Source organism: Fundulus heteroclitus, chromosome 18 (genome assembly GCF_011125445.2).
Source record: "Fundulus heteroclitus isolate FHET01 chromosome 18, MU-UCD_Fhet_4.1, whole genome shotgun sequence".
Classification (NCBI taxonomy): Eukaryota; Metazoa; Chordata; class Actinopteri; order Cyprinodontiformes; family Fundulidae; genus Fundulus; species Fundulus heteroclitus.
Window position 1 is genome coordinate 1,630,775 of NC_046378.1, and position 19,451 is coordinate 1,650,225.

The following is a 19,451-nucleotide window of genomic DNA, read 5'->3' on the forward strand; positions in this document are numbered from 1 at the left end:
TAGTTTGTGCAAGAATAAACCCAATCCTCTTTCATTTCTCAATAGAACTTGCGTTCATTGTGCATATATTTAAAAGAAATCTGAACTCCAACAATCAAGATTTCTGGGAGGAGACCATGCCTTTACTTTAGTGGCTCCAAAGTTGTGAAATGATCTGCCCTTGCATGTCGGGCACGCCTCTACTCATTCAGAGGTTAAGACTTTGTTAAAACACACCTGTTTGCTGAAGCCTTTTGGACATCCTGAGAGACTGACTCTATTTTAAATTATTTGTCTACTTTAGCTTGTCTGTGTTTTACTAGTCTAGTTTAATTTTACTGTTATTTTCAGTTGTATATGTACAGCACTTTGTTGATCTTCATTATTTTAATGTGTTTTATAAAGGTGGCATTGCATGGTAAAACAGAAAGAGCTGAGTCAGGGAGGAGATACTTCATGTTCAGTGTTGTCATTTGGCACTTAGTGATCTGGCTACTTACCCTGTAGATGTCCGAGGGTTATTGTGTCAACTCAGCCAGAGTTTGGCAGCTAAAACTTTAGATTTTGTTTGTATATAGTTTAAAGCAGAGGTCTTTAATATGGGGGTTGTGGCACCCTTAGGGGTCACGGAGGTACAACCAGGGGGTCGCAAGATATAGTCCTGGCCCCAACCCACCGGACCCCGGCGAAACCCACCCTGCCCCTAAACCTCCAGGCTTGTAAGCCTACTTTGTTATCTGTGGTTACATGGACAATAAGATAGGTGGTGACAGATAAAGAATAGAATATTCTTCTTATTCACATGTTTAAGCTATTTGTATGATTAAATGTATATTGAAGCATTTTGTTGCATTATACATTGTTAGCTAAAGTCATCACTTTCACATTTTGTTTTTTCAGAAATGTGAGTGTTTCGCTTCATTTGACTTTTTTGAATGATTTTAATAGCTGGTAAAAATGTACACTTTAGTTGCCTATGTAAGGACTCACAATGGGGACCCAGTAATTCAGACAAAACACAGGGATGGATAAATTAAAAACGTTTTTTGAAACTTCAAGGAGCCTCCTCGGAAACAGTAGTCACATCAATGCTCTCAGAGAGGGCAGGGGAAAAGGAGAGTACTGGGTTTGTACCAGATGGGGTAGGGGCATTGAATGAGAATCAAACAGGCACTCCTCTTCACTCTGTGCAACTTTAAAACATAAATTGACACAGACAAAAAAATTGAAACTCTACATTAAAGTTATTTCCAGAATCCAAAGACAGAACCAGTAAAGAGGCAAAGGTCATACACAAATAAATCTGGCGAAGAAGTAGATGGACAGATGGATGGGAAGAAAAGTGTTGCAGAATCACTTCACAACAATGTGAGAAACAGATTAAGTCTGAGAGAATAGGGCCACCAGTAGCCATTTCTGCTAAAGGTGGCTCTACATGTTATTGAATCATGGGGTGTGTGGGGTTCCTAAATTTGGTATGATGTGCTTTTTATTTTATAAAAACATAAAAAAGGTATTTTTTTTTCTTTTCTTATATTTATGTGGTAAAGACCAGTGGCAATTTAAAAAAAGAATCCTAAAGGTTCAAGTACTCGGGCATACTGTGCACATATTGTGAGCCCCACGGACTCCGCGCTAACTCCTTCATAGTCGAGCGTACCTTTTCACTACATTTCTTGTGACAAATTCCTATAGTTCCCACACTTGCTGCCAGCGGACAAAGTGATGGTAAAACATTTAAATAGCTAGTTTAGCGCTTAGGGGCGTTTCCTTTCACACAGGCACCCATGACACATCTTTCAGTGAGAACAGAGAGGGACTGTGATGCCTCGCGTCCTTGCAACTGCCTGCTTGGAGCAGCTCAGTGTACTCAGTGATTCTGTGTATTGTACTCTACTAACTCTCTTCCACAGGTGGCAGTTGTTGACAGGTGGGCGTGGCCTGCACCTGCGGCTCGTTGTGGCTACTCTGTCTCGAGCTTAAAAGGAGCATTCAATCAGCTGAAGGACGCCAAAGTGTTAGCCCATTGTGGTACACCTAGGCCATTGTCCTGTCGACAGTTCTCCATTCCTGTGAGTTTTGATGTTCCAGATTCCTAGCTCTAACTTTGTCTCCTGTCTCCCTCAGTTCGTCGTTCTCTGGAATTACTTACCTGTTTTGTCTCCGTGCGCTGAAGACCGGTTACTGAATCCCTGCTGCTCAGATTTTGCTCTGGCGTTCCCCTCGAGCCCACTTGGTGGTACCAAGCCGGACAAGAGACCCCCTGTCCTGGATTCACTCTGGTTCCCTCAGCTGCTCCTCCTGCCTGCCTCCGCTGTGTTGCTGCTCGAGCTCCCCGCCTGCGTTCCATCCACTAGCTCACCTGTCGCTCAGCCACCTCACACCATATGAAAGTATAAGATCGCAGAACCCTTCCTTCCACTCACCCTCCCCGGATAAGCTTTCCATACCTAGTGGTAAGCAGAGCAGCATCAGCGCAGATTTCCCTGATTCGACTCGCGTTAATCAGTATCCTATTTCTTCCCGCAGTGCTCCTACTCTGACGTTCCGAAACTTGCCTGCTGCTCACGTTGTGAGCATTTAGATCCGTGTATAGCCTTAAGTAAACATCTTTAAGCTGTCTTTTGTTCTCCAACTGTGTCTGCATGTGGGCCAAACACCCTAAAACCATGACACAAAACAGTTCAATGTAAAGACTTCTTGCCACCAAGCAACTTATAATGTGACTCTGCATACGTGGTCGGAAAATTTTTGTTCTACGCATACCTGTCTGCACAGACTACGCAAAGACATCTGCAGACTCATGGTTGTGGGGGCCTTAATACTAAACATGATGTCAATTTAGGAAACTTCTAAGAATTTCCCGAATGCCAAGATATTTATTAGATTTTACCTCAGTAAAATAAAAGCTATTCACAAAGCACCCTATGCCTTTAGATAGCTCCTAAGGTAAAAAAAAAAAAAAAAAAAAAAAGTTAGGTAAAAGGTTAGGAGCAGTGAGGACTTATAGCGAGGCCTGAGAGTGTCATAAGGTTGTGGAAACAGAGAGAACTGATTGGCTGATCCACCACCTAAACAGTGGAAGAAATTAGCACATAAGTTTCTTTAACAATCATACAATTATTAATGTGTAGATAAGATCAACTTTATCATCCCCATAGGGGGAGATTCATTCATTTCAGCATGAGGACTGGTTAAAGGCACAACTTTACTAATGTAATTTATTGAGGATAAATAAATGACAGGAAAAATATTGAATGATCATAAATAAAAAGTGGAGAAATGTACAAACAATGTAACAAAGAGATTTTTTTGTATTATTTACACACTATAATATTCTCTCAATAAACATTTTAGAATAGGAAAAAGTTCCAGAAAAATATATACATAATAATGCATACTCTAGACAAGATAAAAGAGTTGAGAAAGTTGTTTCTGTATTGTTCATGATGATGTGAGTAGCCTAAATGGTCATATGAGGTTTGCTTGTGTGATGCCATCTCCTCTCTGGCTTTTGATTGCTGCACAGAGCCCTTCTGACGTTCCAGGCTGGAGCGTAAAAAAGGCCTCACAACATTTCATCAGAATTCCTCTCTCCAATGATCCCCAGTGTAACAACTAGATGTAAGCTAATCTCGCTGCAGTAAACATTTAAATACTGTTGTGACACTCCTCTGTAATACTGTGCGATGTCACTTTTGGAAGACCTTGTACATGGGAGAATTTGGAGGGAAAGTGTTTTCATCCTTGTGCGCTCAACTGTGGAATGTGCATTAGGCTTAGTCAAGCGTAAACCAGCCTTTAAATGCACCTGGTGGTGTTTGATCTATAACTGTCATCCCTCGGGGCCTCCGTCCTACTCGACCAACCAGAAGCACAGCGTCGTCCAAGACAAGAGGAATTTCAGCAACGAGCATGTGTTGAAATGTCATGCAACCTTTCAAACAGTAATAAATTTTGTTATTTGATAGCTCTCAACTCTCACGCATTGACCGTGTGACACACGCATTTCACTAACTTCACACGCTCACACGCAACACGTGACATTTCACACGCAAACATGGAATTTCTCATGCATAAAAATCACAAAGCCCATCTGGGCTGCGGACGACAAAACTCCGCCTTCTGCTGAGCTGTTTCAGCTTCTTTCACAGCTTGTGGCCATCAGTAAATCCTGCTGCAGTTCATGTTAACAGAGTGATCAGAGTTATGAATAATTTTAGTCTTAACCAGTGGTGAAAGTGAGCTGGTGTGCATGCCTGCCGAGATATGCATCCCCTGTCGCGGGAGCGCGCCTCGCTCTGTACAAATGAATATCGACGGAAAACGAATTAAAATACGACCAACGGAGCGACTTGTTCTTATATTAATTATATAAAAACGTTTAAATGTACTTCTAGTGTGAAAAAAAACTGTGTGTATTTGGCAGATTCGTTTACAAAAGTACGTTTACAAAACATTAAATCCAAAGTTTTCATCCGAGGTACGGCTGATTTATTTGTTGTGGTCTCTTGTCATTCACACACAACAATAAACCGTGAGAGCCGACGTGAGTTTTGAAACTGAAAAGCTTTTTCTTAAGCGGAAGATCAAACGTGCAGACACAGCGTTAATAGACCAGTGTGATGCATTCATGAGCGTCAGAAAGCTATGGTGCATTCAGGAGCATGGGACATTTCAAACTTACAAGGAAAGAGGCATAAAACGGAATAGAACTTAACTCATACGAGGAAATTCATCCAGAAACAGTGTGGGCTTTCTTACAATACTGAATGCTCTATAATTGTATTTCTGTTATGTTTTGATTCTGCACATCTGCTAGCTTTGTATTCTGAAAAATCTATAATATTACAGCAGCAAATTATCAAAGTTTTTCAAAAGCCTGTTTAAAAGCTCCAAATGGGGCTTCAGATCATACAGCAACAATTGCGCTGTCATTGTTTTACAGGGCAGAATTTGCATTTGCTGACCCTTGTCCTTTAATTACAGATGGAAATACAGTCATACAAGTGTCAACTCCTCTGAGATAGCAGGGGATGCGTTTTTTGGCAATGGGGCTGCCAAAAAACGCATCCCCCTATGTTTTTAATCTAAAAATTGTCCCACACACCTGAAATTCACACTAGTAGTTCAGAACACACGTGTAAACACGTAGAAAATGTTACATCAACTACAAGTGTATATTTCTATGAAACAGCAGGGGATGCGTTTTTTGGCAACGGGCTGGTTATAAACTGTAACAGTCTAGAAGTGCATTGAACTGAAAAGAGGGAGACATCAGCAGCTGGATCGTGCATAAAGACGCAGCGGGAACCTCTGTGTGCTTTAGTGTTGCTGCTGAGGGGAAATTGTTGACCATAAAGACTTGATGAAACTCAGCCTGATTCACCAATCAGGTTATAGATCTACAATGATAAACAACCCATAGATTAATGTGTAACAGTGTAATAATTCGGTGAATAACTTAAAACTACTTAATTATAATAATATTTGAACAATTGTGTGTTTTTTATGTTTTAATCCATTAACTGAACAATAAAGTATTAATACGTCTCTTTCTCGTTTTAACAAAAGTAATACATGTCTACTTCGTTGTCTGGTGGGATAAAAATGAGATGGAGTTGACTCCACCGGCTCTTCCAGGGTCCGGTTAGCCCCGCCCCCAAACAAGCCCCGCCCCCAAAATTAGCATAATCTCACTCTTAACTTTTGATAAAAGTTGAGAGGTCAGTAAGTTATTTTAACAAGTTACGTAAAGTTAACAGTGTTGTATAAAGTACTGAAATCTCAGAGTCAAGTAAAAGTATAGGTACCTCTCCAAAATATGACTTTGGTAAAAGTCCAAGTCACTGACTGAAATGTTACTTGAGTTAAAGTCTTAAAGTATCTGAAATGTCTTGTACTTAAGTATGAAAATTACTGTAAAAATAGATGTACTCAAGTAATGAAATAAAAAGTATAAGTAAAAAGTAAAATAAGGCAAATGCAGTTTGTATGACATTTTTTATATTTTGGTAAACTTTGAAGGTCAAAATTCACTTAAAATAATATAAACAACAAAGTGCAGGAGAAATTTAGACCAAGTTTAGACAGAAAATACAACCTTTTTGTAAGCTTTCAGTTTTCCTTCTTCAAGTAAGGTCAGTGCTATGCACTTTAAAATTGTACACAACCAGGTGCAGGCAGAATTTAGACCAGGGGGTGTATACTAAGAACATGGTTAAGTGATAAACCAGGCTTAGTTAACCTACAGGAAGTGGTAAACCTGCTAATAGATACACCTGTAACATTATCAGTAGGTGGGGTCAAAACATTTGGGTTTCTCTCTCTCTCAATCACGCTTTTTTTTTTTGTAATGAGTAACTAAACCAAACACTGTACAAATGTGTAAAAGTATGCAATTAAGTTCGGAAATATAGTGAAGTAAAAATGAAATTTATCAAAAAATTTTATACTCGAGGAAAGTATAAAGTACTCCAAAATATACTTAAGTACAGTAGTGAAGTATTTTTACTTCGTTACTATACAAGACTGAAAGTTAACAACTTTACCCTTTGACTTACAAATTTAATGATGGCCTTTCTCTGATATATTTTTCTTTTGCCTCACAAAAATGCACTTTTCTGTTGGTTTTATCTTCATTCTTTATATAAACTGATTTTTTATTTCTACACGTTTTTCTTTTTGCTGTGACACAGCTGTCCGCTGTAGTCTTGAGCCTGGTTAGACTCCCTTAATACGCAAGGTTCTTTTAAAGCTAGAGTGACACCTGGTGGTGAGGTGTGGTCACATTATACCAGGGGCCTGCGACCTTTATAGCAAAGAGCCATTTTGCTTACAGTCCACTTGAATTAAACTCGTTCAGAGCCACAAATGTTGCCTGGCCTTTGAAAAAACACAAGTTATAATTTTTGATAAAGATCTACTGTAGGAAATATGTTGTCATCGTTAAAGAAACACCCTTTTATGTCTATTTTGATGTTTAAAAAATAGGATGGACGGAATCCTGATATTTGTGGATAACAATGTTAAAAGAAATTGTAGTTTCCAACATTATGAAAAAATATTGATTTAAAATTAAATATTGCAGCCACTTTAAGCATCATTCTGTTGTGAAAATTATAAGCAATTATTCCAAGAAAAAACTGCTAAAACCTGCATTCATTATCATTATTACATTTAAATACCATTATAAAAAATATAATTTGTAGCCAAAGTTATTAAGAGCCACTGTGGAAGGTCCAAAGAGGCACTTGCGTCTCCAGAGCAACAGGTTGCAGACCCAACACAAGGCATTCTGCTTTTGATTTTAAATGTTATCCTTATTTTATATATATATATATATATATATATATATATATATATATATATATATATATATATATATATATATATATATAGATAGATAGATAGATAGATAGATAGATAGATAGATAGATAGATAGATAGATAGATAGATAGATACGCACAGCGTCCTCCACTATATAGAGGGTCTGCACGGAGGGGCAGTGGGCAGCACTGTTGCCATGCAGCAAGAAGGTCCTGGGTTCAAGTCCACCCTGGATCTTTCTGTATGGATTTTAGGTACTCCAGCTTCCTCCCACAGTCCAAAGACATGACTCTTAGGTTAATTGGCCTCTCTAAATTCTCCTTGTGTGAATGGTTGTTTGTCTCTGTGTTGCCCTGTGATAGACTGGCAACCTGTCCAGGGTGTACCCCACCTCTCACCCATTGACAGCTGGAAATAGGCACCAGCACCCCTCGCAACCCCACAATGCATGGAAATATATTCTTTTTTTTTTTCAGAATCAAATTTAGGCGTTTTTTTTTTCTCTTCTGGACATTCAATGGCAAGGAAAACCAAACCTGCTGGGTGTCATCTGGATGTTCAATAAATCATGAAACATGATGCTGAGGTTTTATCTGCGGTAAAGTATCATTATATTATTTTAGGGCATGTTAAATCACCTCAACTTTAAAATGTTTAATACTAAATTAAATCTGGATTTAAAATCCAGATTATTCAGTGCAGTGGGTTTGTCTATGTTACATTTAATTGGTTTGTAAAAGTTAGGTAAATAGTAGTTGGGTGCAGTGGAATATGTTACCATCCAGTAAAATCACTTTCATTCTTTTTTTACCTAATTTTTTCAGCTAATTTTTAAAAGTGAAATGTGGTTAGATCCTGAAACCTAAAACTGAGCAATAGTGGGGGGAAAAAAATAATTTAGACAGAAATGTATCAAAAGTATGACCAATGATAGTTTGGCATAAATTCAAGTTGAAATGCTTCTCTTCAAAGAACAAGGAGATAAATATAACAAAAACAGAAGAAGGGGTTTCTCTTTAAAAATTCAGATTCTGTCTTAACTAACAGGAAAAAGAAATAAAGTGTGCAAACCCGACTATTTTCACATACTGTTTTTTTTTTTTATTCGTATACAGACCTGAAAAATGATCAAAGAAAATTCCAGACTACATAAGAGTCTGTAAAATGTCTTCTAAGTTAAGGATTGGCTTGTTATTTCTCAGTTAAAAAACAAACGTTAAGAAAAATATTTTGAGACAAAAAGGGGTCTGTTTCTGCCTGCAAAGCCAGTATAAATCATTTAATTAGACCCTGCATCCACCCTTTCGGCTCATCGCTAAACACACAGAAATGATCACAAAATTCATGTTTTATATGTTCAATTTTATTTTTATTTATTTACACACATCATTAAGATGTTTGCCAGTGATAATGAGATTCTAAAATTTCAAACGAGAATCCATTTTGTATTGGTTTCCATGTCATATCTTACACAAACGGAAAAAAAAATCAATGTTGAGTTATGACACCTTATGAATCTTTGTCAGCTTTTTCTTTTTTTTTTTTCTTTTTTTTTTTACACTGGTGCCATCCAAACAAACAACGCGGAACCAATGGGCTTAATGACATTCTCTGTCAGCCGAGCTCTCTCTCTCATTCTCACACTTCACTTGCGCCTCTCTCCGTCTCCAGCAAGTATTGTGCGATGTTGCCTCATTCACTTGAAAGGCCTACAACTGCTAGGGGAGATACCAAGAGATTTCACACACACCCGCCTTCACTCTCTCACACACACACACACACACACACACACACACACACACACACACACACACACACACACACACACACAGCATCTTCAAGCTGTAAGGAGATAAGATAGGCAACTTCTGTTGTCTGTTGACTGGTGGAGTTTGATATGACTCCTCTCAGGCCCGAGAGGCAACTGATCATGATGAATGAAGAAAGCGGTTAAATGTTTTGTTTTTTTTGTGGGGGGAGGCGAGGGGGGCGTCAGCCGTGCTCGTTAACACGTTCCCCCCATTGCGGTTGTTTAGACAAACTGATTTCATTTCATCCCGTAATTCCAAAGGAAAACAGCTTTATGTCTGACAAAGCTTAGCTGTCAATCAAAGCCTGCTTTTACTGTGATGTTGAAAGGAGAGGAATGGTTGAGAAACCCGCTGCGCCGCGGCTCACAGAGCTGAAACCGAAGGGGGAAGGCGCAGCCTCATTCTGCATCTGTGTATCCTCTTAATCCCAGCTTCTTTTGTTACCGTTGACGCGTGCAACCCTAACCCGACCCCTAACCCGTCGTCGTAGCCGGCTGACGTGAGCGCCCTGATGGCTGTAAGACAATATGCACAATAATCAGCATGCAGCGAAAACAAAGACAAAAGGCAGAGATGAGTGAAAACCACATGGCTGCTTTATTTGGCTGAAATTTACCTGATGAATCACAGATTTCCTGACACTGACATCAAATCAGAAAAAAAAAAAAGGACCTGAATCTCCGACGCACCTAATTGGTTGACTGACAGCGAAATTCCCAGGGAGTCGTACCGTAGGTCAACAGTGATTATTGTCATCGCCTCAGTAGGTGATTGTTTGTCCGCAAAATACAGCCAAGAGACAGATAGGGAGGGGTAAAGAAAAATGAGCAGGCCGACGTTCGTTTCTCCCAACAGTAAATCAAAAGCTGGGGGAGAATCACACTGATCGGGATGAGGTGAGAGAAAAGTGGGAGGCTGATGGGACGGAGAACTCAGTGAAACTGATGCAAAGTGAACATCTGGAAGCCATGCAGTTAACATAATATTGCCTTCAAATAGCACTCGCACATGCTTTTCCAAAATCAAACATGCATTGGGTATCTCAGTGGGGGTAAAACAGGTGGAAATACGCAAGAGTTTAGCGATAAAAATTCTCTACACGTCTGCCGTAATGAATATCTGTAAAGCGGGTTACACACTTCCCCAGCAATCCCTTTGATTGGTTGATTGTTTTAAGCAAACGATGAGTTGTCAGATAAAAATAAAATAACAAAATAAAATATATATATATATTTATATTTAGTATGAGTCTGCCTTGATGCTGCGGATGTGTGGCACGAAAAACAACAAGCAAATTTCAATCACTACCACTAATCCAGAGAGCGTTTAGATAACGGTCCGTCGGCGCGAGCCCAGGCTCGCTCGTCGTCACAAGGCTGGGAGGACAGTTCGGGTCACAGTGGTCACGGACAAGTTCAGCATCTCCTCATGAAGCCACCTCACTATGGCTTTTCACAGTTCAGTCGCCCACTTCCACGCCTCTCTTTGTTCAGGAAAAAGTTTCTTTCTGTTCGGTCGCCTCTTTTTTTTCTCTCTCTCTCTCTCTCTCTCTCTCTTGATAAGGAACTACCAGAATCATGCAACTACCCTTTCGTTCGTGCTGAGACAGAAACCGGCTAGTGCTGTTGACGTGATTGTTCTCTCTGTCCTGGCTGGGAGGACCGGTGGTCGAGGGGAGCCAGGGGGGGGTGGGGTGGGGGTGTTCCTCAGGCACTGCCATCCTGTTTGAGCCGCTGACTGCGGGCCTTGTACACCTCGATCAGTAGATCTTTGACGTACTGGATTTCTCGCTCCACCGACTCCGCCTTGTCGCGTAGCTCCCGGTTCTGTCCCTCCAGGCCATGCAGCTCCTCCTCCAGAGAGTCCAGCTCCGCCCTCTTACGCAGCCTGTACCTGTAACGGGGACAGAACGGTGGGTGGGTGGGGGGGTTAGGTTGTATGTACTGATTTCTGCTGCCTTGCAATTTTTACTCATGAGTCAAGGTACTGTCGCTTGCTTACAGTTTCCCCTACAGCTCTGAGCTCAGCCCCAGCAGACTGACAGAGTTAGATAGGTGGGGCAGAGTTTGGCAGACAGCGGGGGCTTTCCAATCCCCTCGTACACGCCACATTAACAACTGAAGCACTGTGGACTAGGGTTTACGTAACAGTCAAGCCATATTGGCAAAGACCAGACCATATAGTGATAGAGGGGAACAGGATGACGTCTGACGGTGCTGGACAGGAGACCCTGGGGTCCTGGGTGTTCCCACCTCTCTCACCCACTGACAGGTTGGAGGGAACGGATGGATGGATGATCAATCATGCTTCAGCTCTTATTCGTCACGTCTTATCTGTTAAACCTGATTTTTGTATTACTCTTAAGTCAACTGTTTTCCCAGGTTAGATCATGCTTTCTAAGGAAACAGACAAGAAGGGGGAGTAGTTTACCTGTGAGCAGCAGTTTTGTTCTGGTCTCTCTTCTTCTGCTTCCTCTCTCCACTGCTGGTATCCATGGAAGCTGCGCTCATGACCAGGGCTGGCTTCACGGAGCAGGGCTCGTCCTTTAACCTCTGGGTGGGACGGTGGATGGGGGCGCCCAGCAGCGGCCCCTCGCCCTCCCCTCTGGACAGACATTCATAGCTTTGGTCTGCAAGGCATTCTGGATAGAGGTAGTGGCCGTGTTGGGGCTCCACAGCCTGCGCCTGTGCCGGCTGATCTAGGTCTCCTATAAAGCTATGGTACGGCTCCGCCGCCATGGACTGGTGGAAATAGCCGTCACCGGCCACCATTGTCTCTTGGGGGAGACTTCCAGAGAGTCCCCCGTCCTTGCTGCAGTGCAAGACCTCGAGCCCCGCGCTGTCGTAACTTACGTTGACCTTCACGTTGTGCATCAACTGTCCTTCTCGCTTGTGGTGGCCGTCGTACGAGCCCCCCAAACAGAAGCCTCTGGCAATCTCTTCGCTGCAAAACATTCCTTCGGAAAAGCAATAGCTCTCCTCCTCCTTCAACGATAAAGCACATTCTCTCACCTTCTTCACGCTGCCGATGCTGTTCTTGCTCACCGTCTTCAGTGTCGAGTAGTGGTTGACAGAAAACTCCGTGCTCCCTGAGTAGCATCCCCTGGAGCCCCACGTCTCAAGACCCACTTCGTCGGCGACTTTCACGGACTCGCCGAGGATCCTGCGCCCGTTGTTGTGGTGGTAGCGGTGGTGGTAGCTGTACGGAGCGGGCCGCGCAATTTTGGTTCTGCTGATGGGACCGCCACAGAAGCTGGCCAGGTCCAGTTCCCCTGTTGCCAAGGTAACTACCACAGGGCTGGTTTCTGATTGGCTGGTCCCGTATGAGCCATAGGGTAACTGATAATAAGACTGGGAGCCCATGGCTTGGGAAACCTTGTCACATTTTGAGGATTTCTCCAACTTATTTGTGGTGGATGTGGACTCAGAGCGGAAGTAGTCCTCCAGCTGAGCCAGCTCCTCCTGCAGTAGGGAGGTCATAACCTCCAGATCTGAGGGCACCTTGACATCCTGTTCTAACGGCGAGGGTGGAAGAGATGAGCTCGGAGAAGACTCGGTCGTTGACACAAATGAGGACAAATCAACTTTTTCTGTCATCCAATCAGAGTGACCATCACCTAGAGAAAACACGGCATAAAATCAAAACAAGGTGTTAGAAAACGAAGAAAGCAATCCATTGCCTTTCAATTGTTAAATTATGATAAGAAATGAAAAAATGACAAAAACAGACAAAAATCAGAAGAAGCGAGCAGCAATTTGAAAAGGCTTAAAACCAAAGGAAAGCAAAACGTCCGAAAAGATCCAAGTGAACAACTAACCGATCATCTGAAAATGATTGAACAGCATCGTCTGCATTCGATAAAAATCCACAGTACTCACTGTACGACATTAGCCCCCGTGCTGCACTGCGGCTCCGACCTCGGGATGTGGAAAAATAAAAAAGCGTCTTGGCAAAACTCACCAATTAAGCGCTGCTTCTCCGCTGGCTCCGCCCCCGACCTGAGCCGTGATTGGCTGTGGCTAGCCCGTGGGAGAGGGGGAGCGCCGAGCTCGCCCGTGGAACTGGGTGGAATTTTCTCGCGAAGGATCGATGCCGCCATTGTGTCGACTGCTTCGATCGTGTTGTCCGAAAGCACAAACCATGCGTTGGCTGGAGGCGAGAGTTGTGGAAGCAACTGTAGACCTGTTGGAAAATTTTAAGGAAAAAAAACAAACAATAATTAAATCACTCTTAAGCTCCATTTTTTAATAGTAAATCCATTAATGATTAACGATAATTAAATAAAAAGATAAAAAAAATCTAATTTAAAAATGTCTAAACACGTCTTTTTAAAAGTTTTAATAACTTTAAATTTAGTTAAATTGAGTGCTTTGTTGACCTGTAGTTTTACAGTGTGAGAAGCTGTAATGGTTCCACCACAATATTTAATAATAAATTAGTAAATGTTCAAAAACTCTATAGAGAATTTTTATTTCATTTTATTAACTAACAAATGTATCAGAAAAGTAAAACAAAAAAAGGTTTTCTTATTTTTGTTGCAGAACAAGAGTTCAATAATCAAAAATATTCATAGCTTTTTGTTTGTTTGTTTCAAACATAAATAATAAAGCTTATAATAATCTTATTATTATAGTTTACCTATGAACAGAAAATATTTGTCTTTATTTTAAATAAACAAATACTCTGATAATGTGTCTATAAATAAAAAAACTAAAAGAAAAGCTGGGAAATATAACAGGTTAAGATCCCACAAACTAAGCAGTCAGTGAAACAGGTTGCTCTGAAAGTAGCTGTTAACTGGAAGCTGTTGTCTCCCTGACTAACTTTCCTCCGCTCCTCCTAAGCAGCTAAGCCGTGTACTCACCCCATACTTCCTCGGTTGTTTTCTAGGAGAGCAGCAGTCGGAGCGTAATGTCGCAGAAGGAGGAGGACACCGTCTAAAGAGCCATTATTTCGCTTTTAGAACTCAGGGAGTCTTCGTGGAGCGCCAGAACCACGGACAGACTTGCAGGCAGAAAGTTTTTAAATCCGCTACTTCTCCAACTCCTAATGCCCGGACCTGATCGCCTTGCTGAAGATCACTCCGCGGTTTCCAGACTTCTCGCGTTCGTTACGTCATGAAGCCGGGGACTTTCCCATTATCCAGAGACCCGGGGCTGTTTGCGTCAGCGGCGAGAGCCTGGTCGACAGGTGCTGCTCCACTTTCTGTCAATACCTCCGCTTACTTTTGCTTTCCTTTCTGCTAGAGTGATTCTTTCCCACAAGAACAACCACTGTTGCGTTTTCAAAAAGTAGTCATAACGCTGTAAAAGTAGTCAAACAAACCTAAAAGACTGTTTGTAGTTATCACAATTTGACAGAAAACTACAAAGAGTCTGTAAAGTCCCTCACGTGCCTGTTTAATTGACGTTCTCACCACGAAAGACTCAAGCTGTTCGTTAAACATTTAATTAAAGCCAGCGTGGATGAATAACGAACAGGTCGAGGAGACGGAACACCCGGTACTAGTTTCGGGTGTGCTGTAGCGGAAGGACATCATGTTGCACTTCGTAGGAGTAACTTTAGTTGCAGTCCTGTTGCATCAGACCCGCGGGGGATTCGCTGAACGCTGTAACACTGTGGCCCCACCATTGGTTTATCAGGGGGAACTTTTCTATTCCTATTGGCCCTGCCATCAGTTATTCTCTGATTGGTGATCATTAGGCATTAACGCCAACCCGGGACCTGAGACCGGAGCCTGGCGGACTGTGGGTCAGATGTGTGAGGAGCCAGAGATTCACCTGCAGCTGGAATCACACATGATCAGCACATCCTCTTTTTTTTTCTCTAATACATTATAGTATTGAGAGGGTCACATATGGATATGTTATGGAGTAAAACGAATGAGCTCTTAATCAGAGAAAAATATTATTATGGCTAAATAGACAATCTAAATGGATCACTATGCATTTTAGAAGGATTTTCAGATCTCTGCAGATGTTCCATCATAGTCGTTTCTCATGCTTTAGTTTTAGATTAGATTTGTTCTTTGTTGTTGTTGTTTTTATTTTTTCAAGAGAGAAAGTGCACGTGTAAATTGTTGCTTTAACTGCTGGATTATATTTCAGTTTTTGTTGATTTTTATCTGCTGTAATTAAAATCTCCATCCTTCTTGCAACTGTTTGCATATGTGTACTAAGGAATAACAGTCACTACACAAAATTATTATTATTAATTCCAAGAAATAATTTTAGTTTTAATTTGTAACAGAATTGTATCTGTTTTTGTCATTGTTCGTATGCTTTTTCCCATTAATCTTCGTGCAGGGTGTGTGCGTTAACGGCTAAGCAGAGATGCAGAGAAACCCTGCAAGGAAACCAGAACGAAAAAGCAACAGGAAACAGCAAAGAGATGAGAACGCTCAAAGGTGCTTCTAAAGCCTCCAACCAAATAATATGACAAAAATTACCAAGATTTAGAATGAAGTACTCAGGAACAGTAAAAGCGTACAGTTTAGCACATTTGTGTTTAAATCGAAATAAAACTGAGAAATCCAAACAAGACTCTTAAAACAGGTAGAGCACAGCCATTAGACAAATTATTTCAATCGTCATTAGATATCTAAACATCTATAGAGAAACAATTTTAACCCAGCGGCAAAATCCTTTTTCCCATTTATTCAATTCCTGTATATTAGAGATAATGAGCCTTAATTTATCAGAAATATTTAAGATCCAGAGGTATATTAGTTTGTTAAAAATGATAATGTGTTAGTTGTAAAATACAAACACTCAGGTCATTAATAAAAACACTATCAGCTGTGATTTGTAATATGTTATTATTTGTGAACATTTTCTGAACCAAAGGACCTGAAGACATTTAATAGTTTGATTGGGTGACAAAGTCAAACAAAGAGATCTTAAAAGGACCAAATGTTTATGAAGAGCCATAAAGTACCTGAGAGTGGTGGCCTGGTCAGTGGGTACAGCAGCGTTCTGAGAGGGCCCCGGTTTGATCCCAGCACACTGCCACTATGAGTTAGATTACTGCCCAGGTGCTGTAACAGCTGCCCACTGCTCCCTAACGGATGAGTTCAATACAGAAGACACATTTTTGTGGAAAGTACAATTAAAATGACAAAGTAAGATTTCTTTTCTTTGTATAAGGGAAAAAGTGCCTGTCTAAACCTTGTTAGACTGAATGTTAGAGACAGAGGTGGGTCGAGTAGCCAATAATTGTACTCAAGTAGGAGTAGCACAACTTCAACATATTTTTAAAAGTAAAAAGTTGCCAACCAAGAAATGACTGTAATAAAAAGTGTTTAGTAAGAAGACTACTTAAGTACTGAGTCAGTAATTATAACAACTGCTTTAATATTTAAAATATGATGTAATCAGTCAGGCAAAAATGTTATGTACAAATTCTGGTATTTAAAGATTGAAACAAAAAATATACAAAAATAACAATTACAAAGAATCAAATTCAGGCAGAAGAAACACTCTTCTAAAGAAAAATGTTTAACATAGAACTCATGAAACCAATATTTACAGCAGTTGATGTCTATACAGTAAGTTATAACAGTGCAAAGTACTTCCGACGACAATATCTGCTGTTTACTGCATGTTCACCTGACCTCCAAATGGCTCAATAAGCTCAGCAGACAGAAACTAACATTAAAACAACAAAGCTTGTGTACATGAAGAAATCATGTTTTAACAGTGTGTGTCTTTCTGCTGCATTTTTGGTTAAGATAAGTCTGTTCTTTATTCAGTAAAGTTACTTCCAGTGGGTAGAGTAGCCAGAAATTTTACTTAAGTAAGAATGGCAATATGTTTTAATAATATTACTCAAGTAAAAGTAAATCTAAAATGCAGTAAAACTACTCCTAAAAGTACATTTTGTTCAAAAAGTTACTCAAGTAAATGTAAGTTCCTGCCCACCTCTGGTTGGGGATAAGTGAAACTAACACACTTTTTATTAAAAGGCAATGAACTTGATGTATTTATTTCAATGTGTTTTTTTTTTTCAGGTGCTCAACCATATTAAACCCGAACAAGGTTGCAGAAGTCACCTGACGTCTCCTAAACAGCAATTCAGACAGATCTTTGGAGGATATTTTTTCCACTCAAGGGAATGGAATTGGATTGTTTAATATTTAATGATAATTTGTTCACGTTAAACCTTGTAGCATGAGCTGCTAAACCAACACTGAGTCAGTGAATTAAAACTAGAGCATGGACAAGCGTTGAGTCATCTGCCAATATTGTCTGTCAGAGAGAAAGCTGCTTATTAGAGGTGTGTGCAGCTCATTCCTGAGCTAGAGTGGCCCAAACGGGACTGGATGCAGTGGAGCCTGCTGAGCACCAGCAGCAACAATAAGACACCAGATAATCAGCTTGATGGAAACTGCACACGGCTCAAGCCGATGAGTATTTCAAACCGAATAATTGTTGGTCTGGCAAGTGCTTTACCTGAAGTCTCCATCTGATCTGTAATGGCAGTGGTTTTTACATCTTATAAACCTAAAATGTTTTAAAACATGTAAACAAGTTTACAGAAAGGTTTTTACAGAAGGGTTTTCATCACTCATTTCAGAGAGTGAAACTCACATGTATGATAGATTAATTACACACAGTGAAATATTTTAATTGTAATTGTGATGCTTGCAGATAATTAAATAAAACAAATTTAAGTGTTAAATTTTTTTTTAATATTACACAAGATAAATAAAAACGATATTTTAAGCAGAAATAGTGGGTTTCTGAAAAGTTCATGCACTCAATACTTTGTTGGGGATCTTTTAGCATGAATGTATGTGGCTCTTGACAATTCTCCATAATTTTCTGTTGGATTCGGGTTTTAGTTTGCTGACCAATAAAGTCCAATAACACCATGGTCACGAAGCAGCTTTTGGTACCTTTGGCAGTGTGGGCCGGTACCGAGTCCTGCTGGAAAATGAAATCAGCATCTTCATAAAGCTTGTCAGTAAAAGGAAGCACAAAGTGCACCAAAAGTTCCTGGTAGATGGTTGAGTTGACACTGGACTTCAGAATCCCAGTGGACCAACGCCACCAGATGACAGGGCCCTCCAAGTTATCACCACCTGTATCTCCATCAACGTTTGTTTTTGAATTTTGAAATATTGCGTTAGAAAAGGTTGATGAAACCCTTTTCATCATTCAAAATAGCTTCCTCAATTTCACAAAATGTTTTATGCTCACTTGAGGTGATTTTTGACTTATTCGAAAAATAATGAATGCACTAAACTGGAGATGAAAACACATTTGGCGAATGAGTGTTGACGTAACAAAAATTTACCTCACGTGATCAGTTGTTTCCGCTGACGCCGTCTTCTCGGATATCGGCTCAGGGGTGGAGCAGGTGTACCATGTATGAAGGATATGATCCACAACGCAGGGTTCGATTCCAGGCCCACAGCCACTTAAAGTGCGTCTGCCCCTTTTCTTGCTGCCTTTCTTCCTGTTCAGCTTTAAGTGAATGAAGGTCGCTAGTGCCAGAAACCTCTAAAAATATCATTAAGAATGATATAAAAGCATATTTTTAAAATAAATTCTGTATTCACATGATATTTAAGGCAAAGGTACAATGAAAGTTAAATGTGTTTTGTATTCTCCTTTTGGAACTAAGAATCGTAATCACTGGCTTGTTTTTATGTAAATAAGAACATGAGGGAAATTATTTGCTGCAAAAGACACTAATGCTGTTCATACGTAACAATCCTACATGAATAGCTCTCTCATGCTCATCTTTGGTTAGTGTGACACTTAGATTTAAAAATAAAAATAATATTTGGTCTGATCTGGATAACACATATTTAGAAACTTTTGAAAACAATAATTTTTTTATTTTTTCATTAATTCATTTATTTATTTATTTATATTTTTACCCTAGAATATCTCATCGGGATAAAGGAAATAGAGCTGCAAAACATATCTCAACTTCAACTTCTAAGGACAGAAGAACTGTGTATTTACTCAAGAGAGTAAATACACAGTTTGTTTATTGATTCTATATTCTTTCTTTATCACAGCTCCAGTAGAACTCTTTTGTTCCTGTGGCTTTTCATTTCTTTTTTCCTGGTTAATCACATCACCAGCTGTAAGAGAAGAACAACATAAAAACAGAGACATTAATACATCACAGGGAGGTCCCTTCAAAATAAAATGTCAGCCAATATAAATCTTCTAAACTGCTGAAACTTGGTTTAACAGGCTGGTTGATTAATGAGAGCATAAACTCAACTCCACCAAAGAACCAGTTTGAAATGAATACCGTTTGCTTTAATTGCTGGCTTTGTCAGTATGTCAGCAACCACGATGGAGCGGCAGTAA

The 19,451-nt window shown here is 40.2% G+C and overlaps 1 protein-coding gene and 2 long non-coding RNA genes across 5 annotated transcripts; 2 read left to right on the forward strand and 1 right to left on the reverse strand.

The window, feature by feature from the left end:
- The first annotated feature begins 1,148 nt into the window (after positions 1-1,148).
- On the forward strand, positions 1,149-2,959 carry LOC118566784. The gene is made up of 2 exons (XR_004933282.1): positions 1,149-2,435; positions 2,509-2,959. It is a non-coding gene; the product is annotated as an uncharacterized LOC118566784 (long non-coding RNA).
- Positions 2,960-9,287: 6,328 nt separating this feature from the next.
- On the reverse strand, positions 9,288-14,177 carry atf5b (activating transcription factor 5b). 3 transcript variants are annotated; one of them, XM_012856224.3, is made up of 4 exons: positions 13,985-14,177; positions 13,081-13,302; positions 11,551-12,736; positions 9,695-11,013 (listed from the first exon to the last, which is right to left on the reverse strand). In XM_012856224.3, exons 2-4 carry the CDS (start codon positions 13,217-13,219, stop codon positions 10,827-10,829), a joined length of 1,512 nt encoding a protein of 503 aa, XP_012711678.1. In that variant the 5' UTR covers positions 13,220-13,302; positions 13,985-14,177; the 3' UTR covers positions 9,695-10,826. The 3 variants fall into 3 exon arrangements, with proteins under 3 accessions (XP_036005518.1, XP_036005517.1, XP_012711678.1); XM_036149625.1 differs by lacking the exon at positions 13,985-14,177 and having other exon boundaries at positions 9,288-11,013; positions 12,999-13,083; XM_036149624.1 differs by lacking the exons at positions 13,081-13,302; positions 13,985-14,177 and adding an exon at positions 12,938-13,043 and having other exon boundaries at positions 9,288-11,013.
- Positions 14,178-14,191: 14 nt separating this feature from the next.
- On the forward strand, positions 14,192-17,634 carry LOC110367316. Its single transcript, XR_002427375.2, has 3 exons — positions 14,192-14,310; positions 15,426-15,526; positions 17,129-17,634. It is a non-coding gene; the product is annotated as an uncharacterized LOC110367316 (long non-coding RNA).
- Positions 17,635-19,451: the final 1,817 nt, after the last annotated feature.

Coding starts and splice junctions, on each gene's coding strand:
- atf5b (XM_012856224.3), bottom strand. CDS start 13,219: ATGGCGGCATCGATCCTTCGCGAGAAAATTCCACCCAGTTCCACGGGC. Junction 12,737..13,080: donor GGAGAAGCAGCGCTTAATTG/GTGAGTTTTGCC, acceptor TGTTTTCTCTAG/GTGATGGTCACTCTGATTGG. Junction 11,014..11,550: donor AACAAAACTGCTGCTCACAG/GTAAACTACTCC, acceptor TCCCCGTTACAG/GTACAGGCTGCGTAAGAGGG.